We start from the raw sequence: 16,919 nt of genomic DNA, 5'->3' as shown, positions 1-16,919 counted from the left end.
CGGAGGATGCTCAGCTACTCAGCGAGATTAGATTTGGTTCTGGGGTTTGCTCCAGAAGTCCAAGCTAGCAACTATGTCCTCGCCTGATTCGTCTTCATAGGCATAGATGATCTGCAAGAAAATGGGTTAGTACATGATTGAGTGAGGATGGGAAACCATATGGTCAACATACCTCGCGAGTGGAAGAGTGTAGCATGCGAATGTTCCTTCCCGTCATAATATGAATCAGTTCGCTCGTTTCCACATTGCGGATCTCAACGAAGTTGGGCTCGAATGCCAAAATATACGGGTATGAAAGCGCAAATGCCGTCGGGTTACCCTCCCACGAAATTCTCCAGTCTGGACGAGCGCGCCATCCATTGCGGTTGACGAAGAAGGAGAAGTCGCTGTAGTTGAGGAGGAACTCTCCGTTCATACGCTCGATATGGATGGGCTTGACGTTCTCCTTGCGTGCAACGAAATCAAGAGATGTATCGGCCTGATCCAGGAGAGACTGGGTGTCGGTGGTTTCAAGACTGACGACCTCGAAACCACGAGCACAACCAACACACAAGGTAGATCGCAAGAAGTGGATCGAAGAAGATTCGGCTGGGATATAATATTCCTTGAATGGCTTGAGAGTATCCTGGCCACTCTGGAACATCTTACTGACAGCAGACTTCTTCTTGCCCTTGGCCAGGTTGTCCATCGGCTCGTAGACCTTGATAGTACTGGACAAAGCTGAAGTCTTCACCGAGCAGACAAGATGACGTCCGAGACCGATACCTGCCTTGAAGAAATTGGCGTGGCCTTGAATCTTCTTCGGGCGCTTGGCAAGGGCATTCTTGTTGTCCTCTCCTAGCTCAAGAGCATCCATGGGATAGGATGAGAGGGTCTTGTTTGCCAGAACCAGCAGCAATTGATATTCCTCCAGAGTGTCGATTTGCGTAACCTGGCTAGCCTCCAAGACCTTCTTCGGCTTGGCCGCCTTGTCTTTAGGCCAGCGATCAGAGATATAGATGCCACTGTCGGTACCAATAACCAGCTTCCGTCCACCATCAACTGGAACACAGCAATTCACCCGATTAACAGCAGAGAAGAAATTCTGGCTGAGAATTGTCTTGTTGTAGAAGTTGCTGTTCCGCTCCCAAAGCTTCCTTTGCTGTTCCTCGACCATTTCAATGAACTTTCTCCTCTGAGTTGGGGAGGTGGCGTAAACGGTCTGCTCATAACCACCTTTGCCAAGGTGACGGAAGGTGATTGGCAGCTGGCCGTCCTTGGCGGGGGGAGGCAGCGGGGAAGTTTTGTTAGACAAGAGGCTGGAGGAAGGTCTTTTTGAAATTCCAACCCTGGGGATGACTTCGTCCATCTGCGGGATGACCAGAAGCTCAAGCGGTATGGGTTTCTTATACACTCGGAATTCTTCACGCTTGTTCACCATTTTTATCCGAACAAGAAGGACTGCGTGGTCAAAGAGATATGCCGTCACCTCTGAGCTTTCAGCGGTGGTTTTCTTGAATGCCATCTTGGTCAGCATTTGTCGGTTCTCTTCAGTAAGCTTCAGGTCCACATAGTCTCCTGGGTTGAATTTGAGCGAGCCATTGAGTTGCACCAAGTTGAAGTGGTTCTCGGCCTTTCCACTCTCGGCGTTAACACGGGACAGGAAACTCTTGATCAAGGTTATGGCCTTCGGAATGTCCTCCTTATCGGGACTATCGTCGGCTGTATACTTCAAGACTGATCCCAAAAGAAGGGGGTATCGAGCCAATCGAGTGGTTGGCTTGGTGAGATAACCGTTCAGTTCCAATTTGCGGGACTCCTTCAGACGCTCCGTGTCATCAACGAATTTGGAGAAGCCTACGTTCGATGACTTTTCCTTTTCGAATTCGTATTTTCCGTAGAGCTGATTTGCACCATACTTGATGAAAGGGTCGAATTTGGGCACATGGTGGAGGAAGATATCACCAACAGACTTGACGACATGGCTTTCCTTTTGGCGAGAATTCAGAGCTTCAGCGAGGCCGCCGTTGACCTTGAGCACCTCCAAGCAGTTACCGAAAACAGTTCGAATGAACTTCTCCCGTCGATGCTCTGGAATGGGTGAGGTTGTCCCGGGGCCCGCGGCACGCAAGGGCCGCATCCAGAAATCTCGAAGGTATTCCAAGTCCTTGACGAAGTCGCGTTCGGTGTACATAATCTCAAAAATAACCTCTTGTCGCTTCTTCTCGTTGTCATCGATGGCGTCGGAGACTTCCTTCGGAACCATGTTGATCCACAACTTTTGGTTATCATTGTCATCGTCGTCATCAATGGGTAAGGTGCCCTTGGTAGTCGTTCCTAGAACCGGCTGAACCTTGAGGTTCAGTCTAGATTGCTGTTCCAATCGTCGGGGGCAAGCAATGGAGTAGCATAGACTGTCGCGTGTGCAGGTGGCAGAGTAACATTCAGTCAACAAGGTGAACACTCCATTAACTTCCGAGCTGACAGTGTCCTCGCCTATGGTCTCTTTGAATTGATAGACTTCTCCGGGGGCATCTCGAAGGCGGTGGTCATAAGTAACGTCGTGGAAAAACTTCTGTGCATCCAATGCGCGGCCGAGGAGCAGGGCAAGGTTGCGATCATTGGTTCTGATGATGAGAGAAATCAGATCAACGGCATCGGTACCGGAGAAAGCATTCTGGTACGAAAGGCCGTTTTTCTGTCGTTCACCCAATGGGGCCTTCTCCCGAAACACGTCGGCGACACGCGAGAGCAGAGCAGGATAAACGACAGGCAACTTGTTTCGATGCGAATTGCTTGAAACAAGGGTCGTTTGGCCATTCGAGCTCTGGGTTGCTCCACTCTGGACGCTCATTGTGCGGTCCGGCATGATCGTCGACGCCATTGACATCGTGCGAGATCGAGTTGAGGCATCGCTGGGCGGACGAGGCTTGGCATAGCTATCGGCGACGGTTGATACATCGGCAGGCATGGAGTCGAAGCGCTGTGGGACCGGGACCGGGACTGGGGGCGGAGCCGCCGCAGATAATGGATCATGACCACCCGATGGTGGGCGTCGAGACGGGATCGCTCTTCCACTAGAAGAGATGTGAGGGTTTTCTCGTTCCGTCGCATAGGTGGTCATAGACATGGCTCGCTCGTTGCCATGTCGTTCTGGAACCGTCCGGCCCAATTGAGTCATACTCGATCCAGAGTAGTAAGGCTCGCGACGCGAGGCAGCCGCGGAGGTGTGGTTGAAATTGCTAGGTGGGGCGGGAGGAGGGACGGCTGGGTAGGATGGTCCATTGAGTTTCGCCATCGATCGAGATCTCGTCGCATCTGAATTTAGGGCTGGAGGGGGCATCGGCCGACCCAGGTCCCGCGGATCCGCATATTGGGGTGGCGGGCCTGGTCTAGAATCCAAGCGTTGGGGTCGAGGATAAGCGAAACGTCCCCCGCTCCCGGGTACGGTCGCGGCTGTTGTGGTGGTTGCGACGACATTGTCGCGGCCCCAGACCCAGCCGCAGGATTGTATGCTTGGTATTGCCCGGAAGGCGGCGGGGGAGGATATCCATTTGGCGGCGCAGATGGCGGCGGTCCGTATCCATTCGGGACCTGTCGTGTTGGCGGCGGTGGCATCCTCTGGAATTGGGGCTGCACGGTGTGCGACGACATTGTGTGAGCACGACCCTGGGAGAACTGTGGGGTTTGCGAGTTCATAGTCTGCGAGCGCCCTCCCTGAGGTACGCCCCCAAATATATCGTTGAAGGCGGCATCTCGTTGTGTATTCGAGGCAGGGCCATAGGGCCGGTAGTTCCGGTTACGCTGACCCCCCAAATCCGCCATGTTCACCACACCAGCGAGCAACCGAGAGAGATGTGTATTTCCAAGTTCGAAGGGCGACGATGTCTATGTTGTATGGTGAAAGGATGGGAAATGGATGTAGAAAAGGGTATCCGGGTCGATCGTAGAGAGCGTTCAGGGCGTCGCAAGAGTTCTGTTCAAAGATCGTAGACAACGGGAATGAAGGGGACTGGCGATAACGGCGATCTCACTGAGGTATAAGATTCCTAGTGAGAGTATTTGAGAGTCGTATTTAAGCAATCAGTAAGTCGATAGCTTCCCTCCGGAGTAAACGGGGGGGGGGTTTGGCGGGATTTAAAGGTCGAGTGCCAGGAGCCGTGAGCACAACAAAGTCAGGGCTCCCTGATATCTCATACCCTCAGCATTCCCCTAAGCCCAGAGAATAATAGGATGAAATGGAGAGAGAGTTGGAGTGGGTGGATAGTGGGGGGGGCGGAGGGGGGGAGGAGGACAGAAGGAGGGGAGGTGATTGTTGAAAATGCAGCGATAGATTGGGGGGAAACCAGCAGCGGCCAGGAGAGGAGGTAAACGTATTGACGGGTGGTATAACCATTACTAGCGCCCATGATACGGCATACATAGGGGAATGGTCAAGGCGGAGAGGGAGGTGGTATGGTATTGTCACATACCCGAAGAGAAGCGCGGCAATGCGCTACGGCGGGCCAAGTGACCCTCTGCAACAACCGCAGCAGCGGCCAGGAGCAACACAGTCGGGACTTACGTTGAACTTACTTACCTTCAAGGACACCTCCCACTCCACCCTACTTCCTCCTCCCCCCCCTCTCTATTCTCTTTCAAGCTTCCTCACAACATCTGATACATCAATACATCCTCAATCATGGCGGACAGCGAGCTCGCTCCCAAGTTCGCCCCGTTCTTCTCCTTTGTGAGTGGTCTCCCATGAGCTCCAGCTTCCGTGCAACTATACTAACAGACGACCTCTAGGCCGGCATTGCCGCTGCAGTGAGTTCCGACACTCCTCGATTCTGACTCGATAAACTGAATGCTAACGACTGGCGGTGAAGATGGTCTTCGGATGTATGTGGCTTCTCAACTTGGTGGATCGTGGAATTGTCGATTCTTGATTGGGAGCGATGGGGACACGCAGCTGACAGCTTCACAGCGGCAGGAGCAGCTTACGGCACAGCGAAGTCCGGAATTGGTATTGCAGGTGTTGGCACATTCCGATCTGACTTGATCATGAAGGCAAGCAAATCCAGCTCTCGGGGGTTCCGATGCAACACAAGCTGACCAACTCGATCGATCCTGCAGTCTCTCATCCCCGTCGTCATGTCCGGTATCATTGCAGTCTATGGTCTCGTCGTCGCCGTTCTTATCTCGCAAGCACTGAGTCCGACAAATAACCTGAGCTTATACACGTATGGTTGACGAAATAACCCGGAAGTGGAGGACTGGTGGCTGACGGAGAGGATATAGTTCGTTTATGCATCTCGCAGCTGGCCTGTCGGTCGGATTGACCGGTATCGCGGCCGGCTACACGATTGGAATTGTTGGTGATGCAGTATGTGCTCCTCCATTGCCTCCGAGATCGCAAACGCAAGATATTTGGGTTCTAATACATTACTAGGGTGTTCGGGCTTACATGCAACAATCCCGTGTCTATGTGGGCATGATCTTGATTCTGATTTTCGGCGAAGTTCTTGGTCTTTATGGGTATGTCTGCTGGAGAAGAGGAAGGACGAGGAGAAGTCCCCGGAATAAGCCGTCTTCAAGGTCCTTTGTGATACCATGATGCTAACTCGATACTAGTTTGATTGTTGGTCTCATCCTGAACTCGAAGTCTTGAGCGCGCGCTTTTCATCATTTCGCAAATGCCTTCTATATGATCGCTTCCCCCTCTCGCGCACTTGCATGATTCCCGTCCACAGGTAGATCGCATTAGGTCACACCCAGCGTATTGGCGACAGGAGGGCCCTGCGCGCTAGAAGATCGAGACCAGGATCAAGACCCAGATCCAGGTCCAGGTCCTAAATCCCGATCCGGGCTGGCTGGCACTGGAATCGCAAAGACTCTATTGCTGTTTAACTCTTGTTTCACTCTTCTCTTTTTTTTTTTCTCGGGATGTATTATAAGGGGGCCACATGTTCGCATATACTAAATTCGGGACGAATAGCAGGGGGCCCAGCCCAAAGAATTAAGATTCCGATTTATCACCGTAGTTCTCGTTCTCGTTCGTTCTCGCTCACCTCGGGACTGAACTAGGAAAGAGCGTAGCCCCGCCCCCATAGAAATACGTCAGAGCTGGCAGAACTCTCCTTTTGCCATCTCCTCTGCCCCGCGATTCTTGTGAAAGGCTCCTCCCATTCTTCTCCGCGTTTTTACCTCAGCGGATCTCTATTCTGCAAATGACCTTTGTCTTGGTCTGAATATCACCCCCGGATCAAGCTGGCTGCCGACACGAAACTGGTGGCGCGCTAACCGGGTGGGCTCCTATACTTTTCTTTTTTTTGCCTAATCTTCCGTCCGAGTCGCGGAGGGAAGACTACTATGCTCTGCTGTTGCAATGGCCACCGGAACACTCCAACATTCGGCACCAAGTGATCTGCAAGGCAGTACTATCGCCTCAAGATCCAACGAAATGCGCCCCAGCGATACCCACCAGCGAGACAAGCACCTCGTTCAATCCGGCCGTCCTCCGCAGCGATCCGCAAATCCGTTTCTTGTCACTGAGCGCCGCGAGGAAAAACAGCTCTCGATCTCGTCGCGAAGTCTGCATGTGAATGATTTTGTCCTTTTGAAGACCCTAGGCACAGGTCTGAACTCCCTTCCTCCCTCCCCAAGCCGCATGGTGTGTCTTTGATAGAATCTCACCGTCATTCTTTGGTTACATGCTAGGCACATTCGCTCGAGTTTCCCTCACAAGACTAAAAGATCAACCGGACAAGAACAAGGTGTATGCGCTGAAAGTTCTGCGCAAGGCTGATGGTTAGTATGGTCCTTATCGCAAAGCTGCATGCGACCACCCTCAGGGCCAGCGCTGACCACTGCGATCTATCACCAAACAGTGATCAAGCTGAAGCAGGTTGAACATGTGCGCAACGAGCGCAAAACCCTCGCCGCAGTAGTCGGACACCCTTTCATCACAACCCTCGTCGCCTCTTTCTCGGACGAACAATGTCTTTATATGCTAGTACGTTGGGTCTCTCTTATCTAGTCTTACTCCTAGCCCCCACGGGTTCTTGCAGCAGTCTAATCACTAGCAGTTGGATTTTTGCCCCGGAGGCGAGATATTCAGCTATCTCCGACGTGCCCGACGTTTCAACGAAGAAACGTCGAAGTTCTATGCGGCCGAAATCACCATGACTATCGAATACCTACATGACGTACAAGGGGTGGCTTATCGCGACCTAAAGCCGGAGAATATCCTACTCGACGCAAATGGCCATATCAAGTTAGTCGATTTCGGATTCGCAAAACAAGTACACAACCGCGAAACCTACACGCTCTGTGGTACTCCGGAATACTTGGCTCCGGAAGTCATTCATAACAGCGGCCACGGACTGGCTGTTGATTGGTGGGCTCTCGGAATCTTGATCTACGAGTTTCTTGTAGGGCAACCTCCATTTTGGGACCAAAGTCCAATGCGTATTTACGAACAGATTGTCGAGGGACGCCTGCGTTTCCCACCGAACATGCCCCCCGCTGCGCAAAATATTGTCTCTTTGCTCTGTAAAACGAATCCGTCGGAGCGTTTGGGCTATATTTCGGGGGGCTCGGCTCGAGTCAAATCCCACCCTTTCTTCCAAGGAATTGCTTGGGACGACCTCTTCTATCATCGAGTCAAAGGCCCGATCATTCCCCGAGTATCACATCCTGCGGATACGGGTAATTTTGAAGAATACCCGGACTCCGACAACCGAAATCAAAACCTCTACACCGATGACCTTAAGAAGAAGTTTGAGCCTCTTTTCAGCGACTTTTGATAAAAAGAGAGGCTCCTTCTCTCATCTTCTCTATTACGTGTTGCTTCGTGCATATACTTCGTTTCAGCAACTTACCCTTTTCAACACGGGTTGGGCTGAGACCGAACAACCCATCGGGCTGTCGCTGTCACCGTCGCTTTATGGACACAGAAACGTACATCATCCCGCGTCTCTATAGCCGGTTAATGCGAGACCACCTCCAGTTTTCCTTTCGTTGGGCTATTATCAACCTTGGAAAGTCTGCAACTTCACCCTTGACCCGATACTCCCTACCCTCGCCTTGGATGGCGACTATCCACCTACAATACCCCCGCTCGCACAATACCTTATACCCCAGGGTAATCTCTTTGGATTATACCTTCTCTCACTTTCAAATCAGGGAATTCACGCTTCTCATATGACTGAGTGCAATGTTTCTACACTCTGCCGTTATCTTGAAGTCACCGCCTAGCCTGCTCACAAGTCTGATAGTCCCGGTCTATCGAATAGCCCCCAAATTGGCGATTCTATTTCGGATTTGATCTATCATCGACCGGTCTGTCTAAGAATGCCACAGCTATGTCTGGGCATTTTGAAGTCCGGAGACAGGGACGCAATAATCAAGTGGCGTGTTATTTTTTTCTTTCAAGTTCTTTTTCACGTTTTTTGTTGGGTTTATGCTTAGTAGAATGATTGCACAAACCGACAAGTATATATATACTACTTCAAGTTCAGTTTCGGAGATACTCCAATTCTGTTTCCCCGTCCATGATCCCAGAAGATTTTCGCGCGGTGACCACTACTACTGCCCAGGTGCCAGTGGTCACGGGCGGTACTACCATTTGGGCAGTAGTAACTTTAACTTGAACTCCGAGTCCAGGGCTATTAGTACTGTACTCCAGGGCTGGTACTAGTACTAGTAGTATCATCTCTAAAATTGGAAGATTTCAAAGTCGAGCTTTCAAGGATAAAAATATATTCTTAAACCTCGGAAGGTTCTTCGATCTAGTCATTGAAACGTCGATAGAGCAATAAGCTTGGAGCAAACAAAAAAGGGGTAGGTTATAAAACATAATAAGTATGGGAATCATATGTACTACGGATCGTGAAACATGGACGCGCTCCATGATGAATAAATCGTCCATGCCTGGGACGTATCCAAAAAAGGCCGCTTGCAGCCCGATATCCAGAAGGACAAGAATGGTCACAGTTGGTGAGAAGGGGGGAGAGGAAGGTGGTCGGTAGAATCTCGCGGTTTTTGACTCGGCAAGATGTCGCTTGATGCTCAAACAAGGGGATTCTTTCCTTGTTTGGCCAGGTACGGGGTGGGTGTCTCGTCGGGAAGGCAAGACAAGGGTATTGTTAAAGGAAAGAATCCAAGAAGGCGACAGGTGGGACTTTTAGCGTAACAGCAGTGTTAAGAATTTGCCTCATAGAGATGGATCCGTCTTCCACGTGCCTGGAGAAAAGAAAAATGGTTAGACTATGATTTCGGGTGAAAAAAAAGATGTGAAATGGGTGGATGACCTACCATCGAAATTGTGCTTTACAAAGGCCATAGGATGATCGGTATCACCCGCGTTCATCTGTCCAACACCAGGGCTGAAACTCGTAATAGGCAAGACGACCACATCACCGACTTTGCGGTGGGTAGTTTGGCCGGAGAAGTCTTCATAAGTGACGTTCTTCTCCCCGGGCACGATATTGAAGTAATTCGGGTCATTGAAGTAGCGGAAGACCGCATCAGTCCAGGCTCCGGGCCCCGTAAACTCCATGATAGTCTTATCCATCTTGCCGACCTTGAGAATCCCAGCTCTCTTCATGCGCAACGTTTCCTCCGTAATATAAGCGACCATATCACGCAGGATCGGATGGCCCGGTTTGGAGACAATAGTCCATTGACAGAACTGGATGCGACGTGAGTACCAATCATGCCAGTCCGGTCGATCGGGATCGGCCTCAATACCGACCATAAATCCGATTGTCGAGCGGTCGAGTTCCTCTGGTAACCAGTAATGGGCAGGCTTGAGTGCTCGGGTGTCGATGTCGCTATAAACTCCACCGCGAGCAAGCAGTACGAGGTACCGGAAAAAATCCGCCTTCATCACCGCCAGCGGTAAGGAGTCATAGGCCTCGAAGACATCCGGCATCGATCCGTAGAGATACTCGATAAGATGGCGCTGGGTGTCGTCGCCAATCACCTGGTGGGTGAAATATGGGTTCATCTCCGTCCATGTCGCCTCGACCTCGCGCAGGTCCCGATCAAATCGACTCGAGGACGGTGCGTACTTCCATGTTTGCCAGATATATGCGGGAAAATGGGGCTCGAGTTTGTAAGGGAATTGGTAGCGTAGACGATCGCGCAACGGGGCTGTTAGCGCCGGGCCGAACAGCTGCTGCTGTCGGGACTTGGCTTTCTTTTTCGGGTTGAGCAGCAATTCCTGTTCCTCTGCAAAAATATCTTGCACAGGCTTGTATCCTGGTACCCCGGGAATGTCAGTGGCTGGCCGGGTCGAGCGAATGAGGAATACGAAGGCGACCAGGCAGATAACGGCGAAGACGGCTTTTCGGAGCGTCGGCATGGTGGGCAGCGGGGTTTTGTGCGACCGTGCAACCAGATCGAAATTCCTAGCCCCCCTGTCAGGATATCGACAGCCACGCGCACCGTTGAGTCGGGCTGCTAACCAGGACCTCTGCGGGTGGCGTGGGAGGGCGAGGCGCGAGGCGCGAAGCTCGGCGATTCGAGTCGGGTTTGGTTCGGTTCGGCTCAAGAGGGATGCGATTCGAGAGGCAATTAGGTTGCCGGGACAGGATCGTAGGTATGCGTTCTGAGATTAAGCTTCAGGCGATCGGAGAATTGGCATGGCGGTATTCTCCTTGGGGCTGGGTGTAGCGTGGTAGTAAATGTGTCTTCCAGAATGCGACGCTCGCCGCAAACAGAAATAGGAGGTACCACACGGTAGTATGGATCAGGAACCTGGGGCCGACCACAGGGGGATATATAAAATGAAAAATAGAAGGATTCGAATGAGAAAGAAGCCAGAATGGTTTCCCTCTCACTCGTGAACACACTAGTCAGCACCGTCAGAGTTGAAAGTGGACGAATCCTGGGAAGGTTGCGTATGCCGACATCTTGCTGGGTGGATCCCATTCACGTGGCCCGCACTTGCAGCCACCGAGACTACGGAATTACGAGTATTTGGGGCATCTTTCTTCAAGTGTCCCCTCATTGTCACCTTTTTGTGAACAAGGCTGTTTAAGCTGGTGATATCTGAACCATCTGGTTTAAGTTGTTCCCCACGATTGCGCCATTGCGGCCCCGGGGGCGATCGCTCTCGAATTGGAGACAGATACGAGGCTCAACACAGCAGTTTGATAAGCTGATCCTGAGCTTCCTATTGAAGTTGAATCGTGCAACCCCACGGTGACTCTCATTTCTCCATGGATGTCTTCTTCGGTCTGTTCTCTGATTGAAGGCGCTTGCTAGCGTGACTGGCGTCGGATAGTTGCGTCGTCACTGCGCAGTATTGGTAGTCCAACGCCCCTTTAGGTATGGGATCGGCCCTTTCTCGAAGACGTGAAACATTCATCTGCACCCTTGGGTTTCCTCCTGGAGACTCTTCATTTACGCTAGGTGTCAGACTAGGGCAGGGGCCAGCAGGTACCTAGGCGGTAATATCACAGGGGGCTTCTTCACCGATGATGAGCCTGAGCCGTGTATCCGGTCCTAATGCCACACCTGGGCACTATGTAGAATTCACAAAATATATTTAGCTCCTAGTCTATATAAGTACTAGTATTCGGAAGAGCTGGCCTTATTTTATTTGAAGAAACTACAATCGGCCCCTGCGAACTTGAATCATTTGGTCAAACAAGCTTCGTCGATCTGGGAATGCCAAGCCAGCCAAGCTCCGGTTATGCACGCACACTAGCACGAGGCAACAGAAACCAAAGCTTTGACTTTAAGTTGACAATAGGTGCGGTGGCCGATAGACGCCACCGGACGTATACCTTGTTTCTAAGCGACGAGCGGTCAGAATTCCAAAATCTGGGAATGGACATATCGTAAATCCCTAGTAGGATTCTCTACAAACCTAGACATATATACTATTTGATTATTCCCATTATAACAGCAGGCTGAACTTCAAAGTGTACCTAGGTACTAGTTAACTAATACCTAGTACTAGTAGTATGTAGGGAACGCAACCGGTCGCCTACTACTACCTAGGTATAACCAGGAAATACTACTATTTACACAGTACTAATTCTTACTATAGTCTACTATGATAGCCTTGTAATTTTCACAGTTCTCGCTAACATCAAAACTTCCCAAACAACCACGATTCAGCAATTCAAGTTGTGGTGACCCCGATCCCGCTATTTCGCGCGGTCGAAGTGAAGTTACTAGTACGCAAGGACATCTGGATGCAAATTTCACGCCGAGGACCGGTCAGATGGAACAGATAGAAAAGGGAGAAGAAAATATTAGTAGGACTATGCACAGATATTGTTGCTTGCACTCTCGAGAACTCTAAGCTATTTGTGGAAGCATTGACCAGGCGGTAGTAACAGTGCTTAACTTGCATGTTTAGGCTCATGGATTGCCTAGCAAGAGCCCGACTCGGAGTCCATGACTAGTCCAGATTACCCAACATCGGACCTAGAAAGAGATAACTTAATATATATCGAGGATAGCCCCATTAACATTCAAGAAAACCGCCAAGTATATCCAAGACACTTTTATAGGACAGAAAACCCACTATCTGCCAGTGGCTATACCGACATCAGAACTTGAAAGGATAATCAATGTGCACCAAGAATCAATGCGCGGGTGGGAAACTAGTTAACGGATGTGTTACAAGTACATCGGCTACTGCGCCTTAACAGCGGCAGTTCCATCGCGCAAGTTGTCCTCAGCCCCCAGCAGACGGCAGACGGCACCCCAATGATCTCATTTACTTCCATTACGGTCGCCCTGACCGAATAGTACGAGACGAGATGCAGATAACTGCACAAATGACCTACTTCTTGTCGAACATGATAACCAGCTCTAACGCGCCTCCTTAAGTCACCGCCAACGCCGAGGGGAACTTGAGCATCAAGACCCTCCTATTGTCCAAGACGATAGAACGTACGAATTCTCATACTTCTCCACCTTCTGGGCGCAATGAGCTGCCGCTGAAATGGCAGGTGATGGGGGAGTCTGGTTTGCCGAGGTGGATGATGATAATGATGCAGGGGGACTAGGATAAAGTGCGATCACGCTCGACATCGAGGAAGGGTTGACTGTGGCCCAGCAAGACCAGATCACCACATTAAATGGAAATTCCCTCAATGCTTCCGTGCCCCGTACTCTGTACGGAGTACATCGATCATTCAATCATGCTGCCTGATGGTCCCGGCACTTGCAAGCGGTGGAAGAGACGCCACGATTCCCCACACTTCCGGGAGCCCTGAGTTATTCCCAATGGACCAGCAGACTGAGAGAAGAGACGCAGGAGATACTCGAGGGCTGACTGAATCCCAAAGTCGTCAATCGGAATAATCTCGCTCATGCAAAGATCTCCTCAATAAAGAATACCTTGCTCTTCGATTGCATCTGAGCTATCCAGACGGAACAGCGTCAACACAGCAACGAGAGAGATCAAAGCGTGGATCAACAGGGGCCCGCACTAAATTGAAACCCACCGGCAAGAATGGATGACAGAGTCATCTTTCGCCGTGTCCATTGGCCCGGTCGTCTCCTCATGGACCGACCACAAAAGCTTAGCAAAGACTCGGTTTCTCCTTGCGCCTTAGCCTTAGCTTCTTCGCCGACACAGTCAGCGGGTGTCCCAGCTGCGATCGTAGGAGTATCTCCAGTATGAAATCGCCCCATCTGCCCCCCAAGGGATATTCCCTTTGGTGAAGGTTGATGGTCTCATTGCCGTCAACACTGGTGTGATTTCGTCTGCGCCTCAATCAAGAGGAAGACCCCTCTTTTCCAAGACTTTTCACAGTCTGAATGGCCCTGCATCTGCCCCACGCCCCCATCAAAACCTTACAGTCGGGGGGTCCAGATTGGTATCTCTTGCTTTAGCCAATCCTGTCGCATGATCGGCCCATCAATCCCCGTTTCAAATTTGATTCTCGCATGAGCCGCCCCCATACTCTAGGCATTCCTATTCCCTGGGTTATTATAATAAAGTCGCTCACCCCGTCCATGTAGTTTATTTCTATTCCTTCCTTTTGGACCCCGGGATCAGCACAGGTAGCTCAGAAGGAGGGAAAACAGTGGATTGCAATGGGCAGCATCGTTCTTACTTGTGTACACTTTTCCTTTTTCGCTCGTTCTTTCACAGCCACACACCTGGTAGCGTCGTTGTTTCCAAGTTATTTATAGCCCGCCGATTATCTCCGTCAAAAATTTGCCCAACTTCTCAAGCAAACATTGGAAACTCAGTCGTGGTTCATTCGGCGCGACACAATGTCGAATTCCTTCACGATTGAGCAACACAATGCCCGCGAAGCTTCGACAGGGCAATTGTCAGACAGCGAGGGAAGCAATGCGGCCTTGGAATCGAAGCAGCCGGGGGATATCGAAGGCGAAGGGAAAAAGAAGGGCTTCTTTGCGCGGCCCTGGTCGCGAGGGAAAATTGGCATATTCAGTGCACTATTGTTCGTGGGACTCGGGTTAGTGGCCATCGTCATCGCTCTTCCGATCATTTTCACGAGAAAGAAGCACCCGGACCAGGGAGATACATACCATCTGTATCATTCGAATCACGACGACCCCAGCTACAAGATCAAGGAGAATCGCCCCGTCTTCGCCATCCACAACTTCCCAGATCCCGGTCTTCTCGAACACAACGGTACATGGTATGCCTATGGAACGAATCCCAAGAAGCATGATCCGAACGCTATCCACATCCCCGTGGCCACGTCTACCAACTTTGTCAACTGGACTCTGCACCACGACTATGACGCGATGCCAACTCTCGGCGGTTGGGAACGTAGTGTCAACCACTGGGCACCAGATGTGATTCAACGGGTATGTGGGATAAATCCTCGAAACCACGGGAGTGATACTGGACTGACAATTTGCACAGGACGATGGAAAGTTCGTGATCTACTACGCAGGTCAGACAAAAGATTTCAAAACACACCACTGCATCGGAGCCGCTGTATCAAAAGGCACCGACCCGCTTGGTCCATACATACCTCTCAACGAATCCCTCGCCTGCCCACACAAATACGGCGGCGCAATCGACCCATCACCCTTCAAAGACAGCGACGGAACCTTATACGTCGTATACAAAGCCGACGGGAACAGCGTCGGCAGCGGAGGATACTGCGGTAACAGCCGTCTCCCACGAAGCCCCGTCCCGATAATGCTGCAAGAGTTGAAAAGCGACGGCATCACGAAAGTTGGCGAGCCAACGACCATCCTTGACATCAATGACTCCGATGGACCGCTGGTCGAAGCCCCGGATATCATTCGCACCGCTGATGGAACGTATTTCCTCTTCTTCTCGTCGCATTGTTTCACCTCCCTCGGGTACAATGTCAAATATGCACACGCCAAATCCGTCAAGGGACCCTATACCAGAGCAGATCGACCACTCCTCCAAACGACGGATTTCGGTCTGCAAGCGCCCGGCGGCGCAACGATCTCGAAGGATGGGACGAAGATGGTTTTTCATGCGAATTGTGAGGGGTGGAGATGTATGTATGCGTCGGCGATCGATATTCGAGCCGTGAACAGCACGGTTGTCATGTCGTCTCTCGAGTTCGAGGTTTTTGGGAACAGCACGACGAATTCTAGTTCTAACACCAACACCACCTCGAGTGTTTCGTCTTGAGGAGGGTGCGGCGAGATCTGTCTGTTTTTGCTTGTTAGTGTTAGCATTGCATCTGGCGTTTTGAGCGTTCGTGGCTTTGTCGAACCGATGATACCCGCGCATGGTTGGTTCATGGGCATATTCGCAAGGTGGAAGGTGTTTTGATAGAAGCTGAATTGAATGTTCATTTCTCATCTCCAAGATCTCTTCAATCGCGCGTAGACTCCAGAGTAGGTGGAGTGCGAGCTCGCACCGTCGCCGAGTCGTGGCGTGCACCGCGTTCGTCTATGTTGGGGATTGAGCATATACTGGCGTGCCGCGGAGAGAGAGTTTGAAATTCGGGGCAGAAGCAGTTGCTAGAGAACATGAGGAGATCCCAAAGCTACTCGTGCTTACAATGAAAAGGAAGTACTACAAGATGGAAACGATCCCAGACCAACAGATGTATTCTCGACTCGAATTAAACACAGAAAGAAGGGAAACAGGAAAGGAAGATTGTAGATTCTCGACTGCCCTCAGATTGTAAAGCACTTGGCGGTATATCACCGGAGCCCAGCGTAAACCCTCCGAAGAGGGTCCCAGTCTCATTATCAGTGACAGTTTGGTTTCATCTGGGCAGTCAGGAATCAAACCGAAGGAAACCCCATGCCAGAGCGTGGAGGCCGAGGCCGCCCACTTTGCCCCCGCCGGTGCACCTCCGAATCCAACACCTCCGAATCCAACACCTCCGAATCCAACACTTCTGAATCCAACAGCTGCTATCCAATGGCTCTTGTCCATGGATTGAAGCCCTTCTTCCAGACGCTGTAGGAAGGAGTCCACGGGTCCTGTCGCTTCCAGTCGAGTAGGAGGAGCCCCGGCGGTTGTCGTTCCAGTCGAAGATGAAGCACCTCCCAACCACCCGTTGCTTCTGGCGTCGAGATCTTCCAGTCGAGGAGGAAGAACCCGATTGTCGTCGTACACCAGTCGAGTAAGTGTATGAAAGAGAACTGTGAAAGATCAGCGCAACCAGAGGTCACAGGCCGGAGCTCCAGCTCAAGGGCAGTCGAAGGTGAGGAGGGGGGAGGGGGAAGAGAATGAACCATCCTCGCTCGACGGTCAAGGACCAAAAGGTGTGAAGGAGGAAAGAAACAAGAAGAGAGATCTGAGGGAAGGGGAGGGTATTTATAAGCCCTCACTACGGGTGACTCGCCCTCAGTTGTTTGCATGGGCGAAGCGAGGCCGAATGGAGGCTTCGCGTGCCTTCCTACTTTGGACGTGCCTTCCTCCTTTGACGGCAACATTCACTGGGAAACAGTTTTGATTGGTTTGGCAGTGACGCACACTTCAAGCGCCAGCGACAATGGCAGGAACA

The 16,919-nt window shown here is 51.2% G+C and overlaps 7 protein-coding genes across 7 annotated transcripts; 3 read left to right on the top strand and 4 right to left on the bottom strand.

The window, feature by feature from the left end:
- Positions 1-27: 27 nt before the first annotated feature.
- Positions 28-3,277, bottom strand: N7509_005709 (Rho1 guanine nucleotide exchange factor 1; the record flags this gene model as incomplete). Its single annotated transcript, XM_056630346.1, has 2 exons — positions 28-111; positions 173-3,277. The coding sequence occupies 2 exons, from the start codon at positions 3,275-3,277 to the stop codon at positions 28-30; spliced, it is 3,189 nt and encodes a 1,062-aa protein (XP_056489648.1).
- Positions 3,278-3,303: 26 nt separating this feature from the next.
- N7509_005708 (uncharacterized protein) lies at positions 3,304-3,804 on the bottom strand (the record flags this gene model as incomplete). Its single annotated transcript, XM_056630345.1, has 1 exon — positions 3,304-3,804. One exon carries the CDS (start codon positions 3,802-3,804, stop codon positions 3,304-3,306), a length of 501 nt encoding a protein of 166 aa, XP_056489647.1.
- Positions 3,805-4,660: 856 nt separating this feature from the next.
- Positions 4,661-5,629, top strand: N7509_005707 (V-type proton ATPase proteolipid subunit; the record flags this gene model as incomplete). The annotated part of the gene is made up of 6 exons (XM_056630344.1): positions 4,661-4,708; positions 4,915-4,995; positions 5,095-5,201; positions 5,260-5,344; positions 5,411-5,496; positions 5,593-5,629. 6 exons carry the CDS (start codon positions 4,661-4,663, stop codon positions 5,627-5,629), a joined length of 444 nt encoding a protein of 147 aa, XP_056489646.1.
- Positions 5,630-6,346: 717 nt separating this feature from the next.
- N7509_005706 (cAMP-dependent protein kinase) lies at positions 6,347-7,766 on the top strand (the record flags this gene model as incomplete). The annotated part of the gene is made up of 4 exons (XM_056630343.1): positions 6,347-6,596; positions 6,679-6,768; positions 6,849-6,973; positions 7,047-7,766. The coding sequence occupies 4 exons, from the start codon at positions 6,347-6,349 to the stop codon at positions 7,764-7,766; spliced, it is 1,185 nt and encodes a 394-aa protein (XP_056489645.1).
- Positions 7,767-9,175: 1,409 nt separating this feature from the next.
- Positions 9,176-10,327, bottom strand: N7509_005705 (glycosyltransferase family 32 protein; the record flags this gene model as incomplete). The annotated part of the gene is made up of 2 exons (XM_056630342.1): positions 9,176-9,204; positions 9,277-10,327. 2 exons carry the CDS (start codon positions 10,325-10,327, stop codon positions 9,176-9,178), a joined length of 1,080 nt encoding a protein of 359 aa, XP_056489644.1.
- A 3,884-nt stretch (positions 10,328-14,211) lies between these two features.
- N7509_005704 (glycoside hydrolase family 43 protein) lies at positions 14,212-15,586 on the top strand (the record flags this gene model as incomplete). The annotated part of the gene is made up of 2 exons (XM_056630341.1): positions 14,212-14,775; positions 14,834-15,586. 2 exons carry the CDS (start codon positions 14,212-14,214, stop codon positions 15,584-15,586), a joined length of 1,317 nt encoding a protein of 438 aa, XP_056489643.1.
- Positions 15,587-16,323: 737 nt separating this feature from the next.
- Positions 16,324-16,650, bottom strand: N7509_005703 (uncharacterized protein; the record flags this gene model as incomplete). Its single annotated transcript, XM_056630340.1, has 1 exon — positions 16,324-16,650. The coding sequence occupies one exon, from the start codon at positions 16,648-16,650 to the stop codon at positions 16,324-16,326; it is 327 nt and encodes a 108-aa protein (XP_056489642.1).
- Between the last annotated feature and the right edge of the window lie 269 nt (positions 16,651-16,919).

This window comes from Penicillium cosmopolitanum (assembly GCF_028827165.1).
Source record: "Penicillium cosmopolitanum strain IBT 29677 chromosome Unknown utg000006l:49.0-5199605.0:1.0-5204138.0, whole genome shotgun sequence".
NCBI classification, from domain to species: domain Eukaryota; kingdom Fungi; phylum Ascomycota; class Eurotiomycetes; order Eurotiales; family Aspergillaceae; genus Penicillium; species Penicillium cosmopolitanum.
Note: the sequence above shows the minus strand (reverse complement) of the source record. Positions and strands in the feature narration are given on the sequence as shown.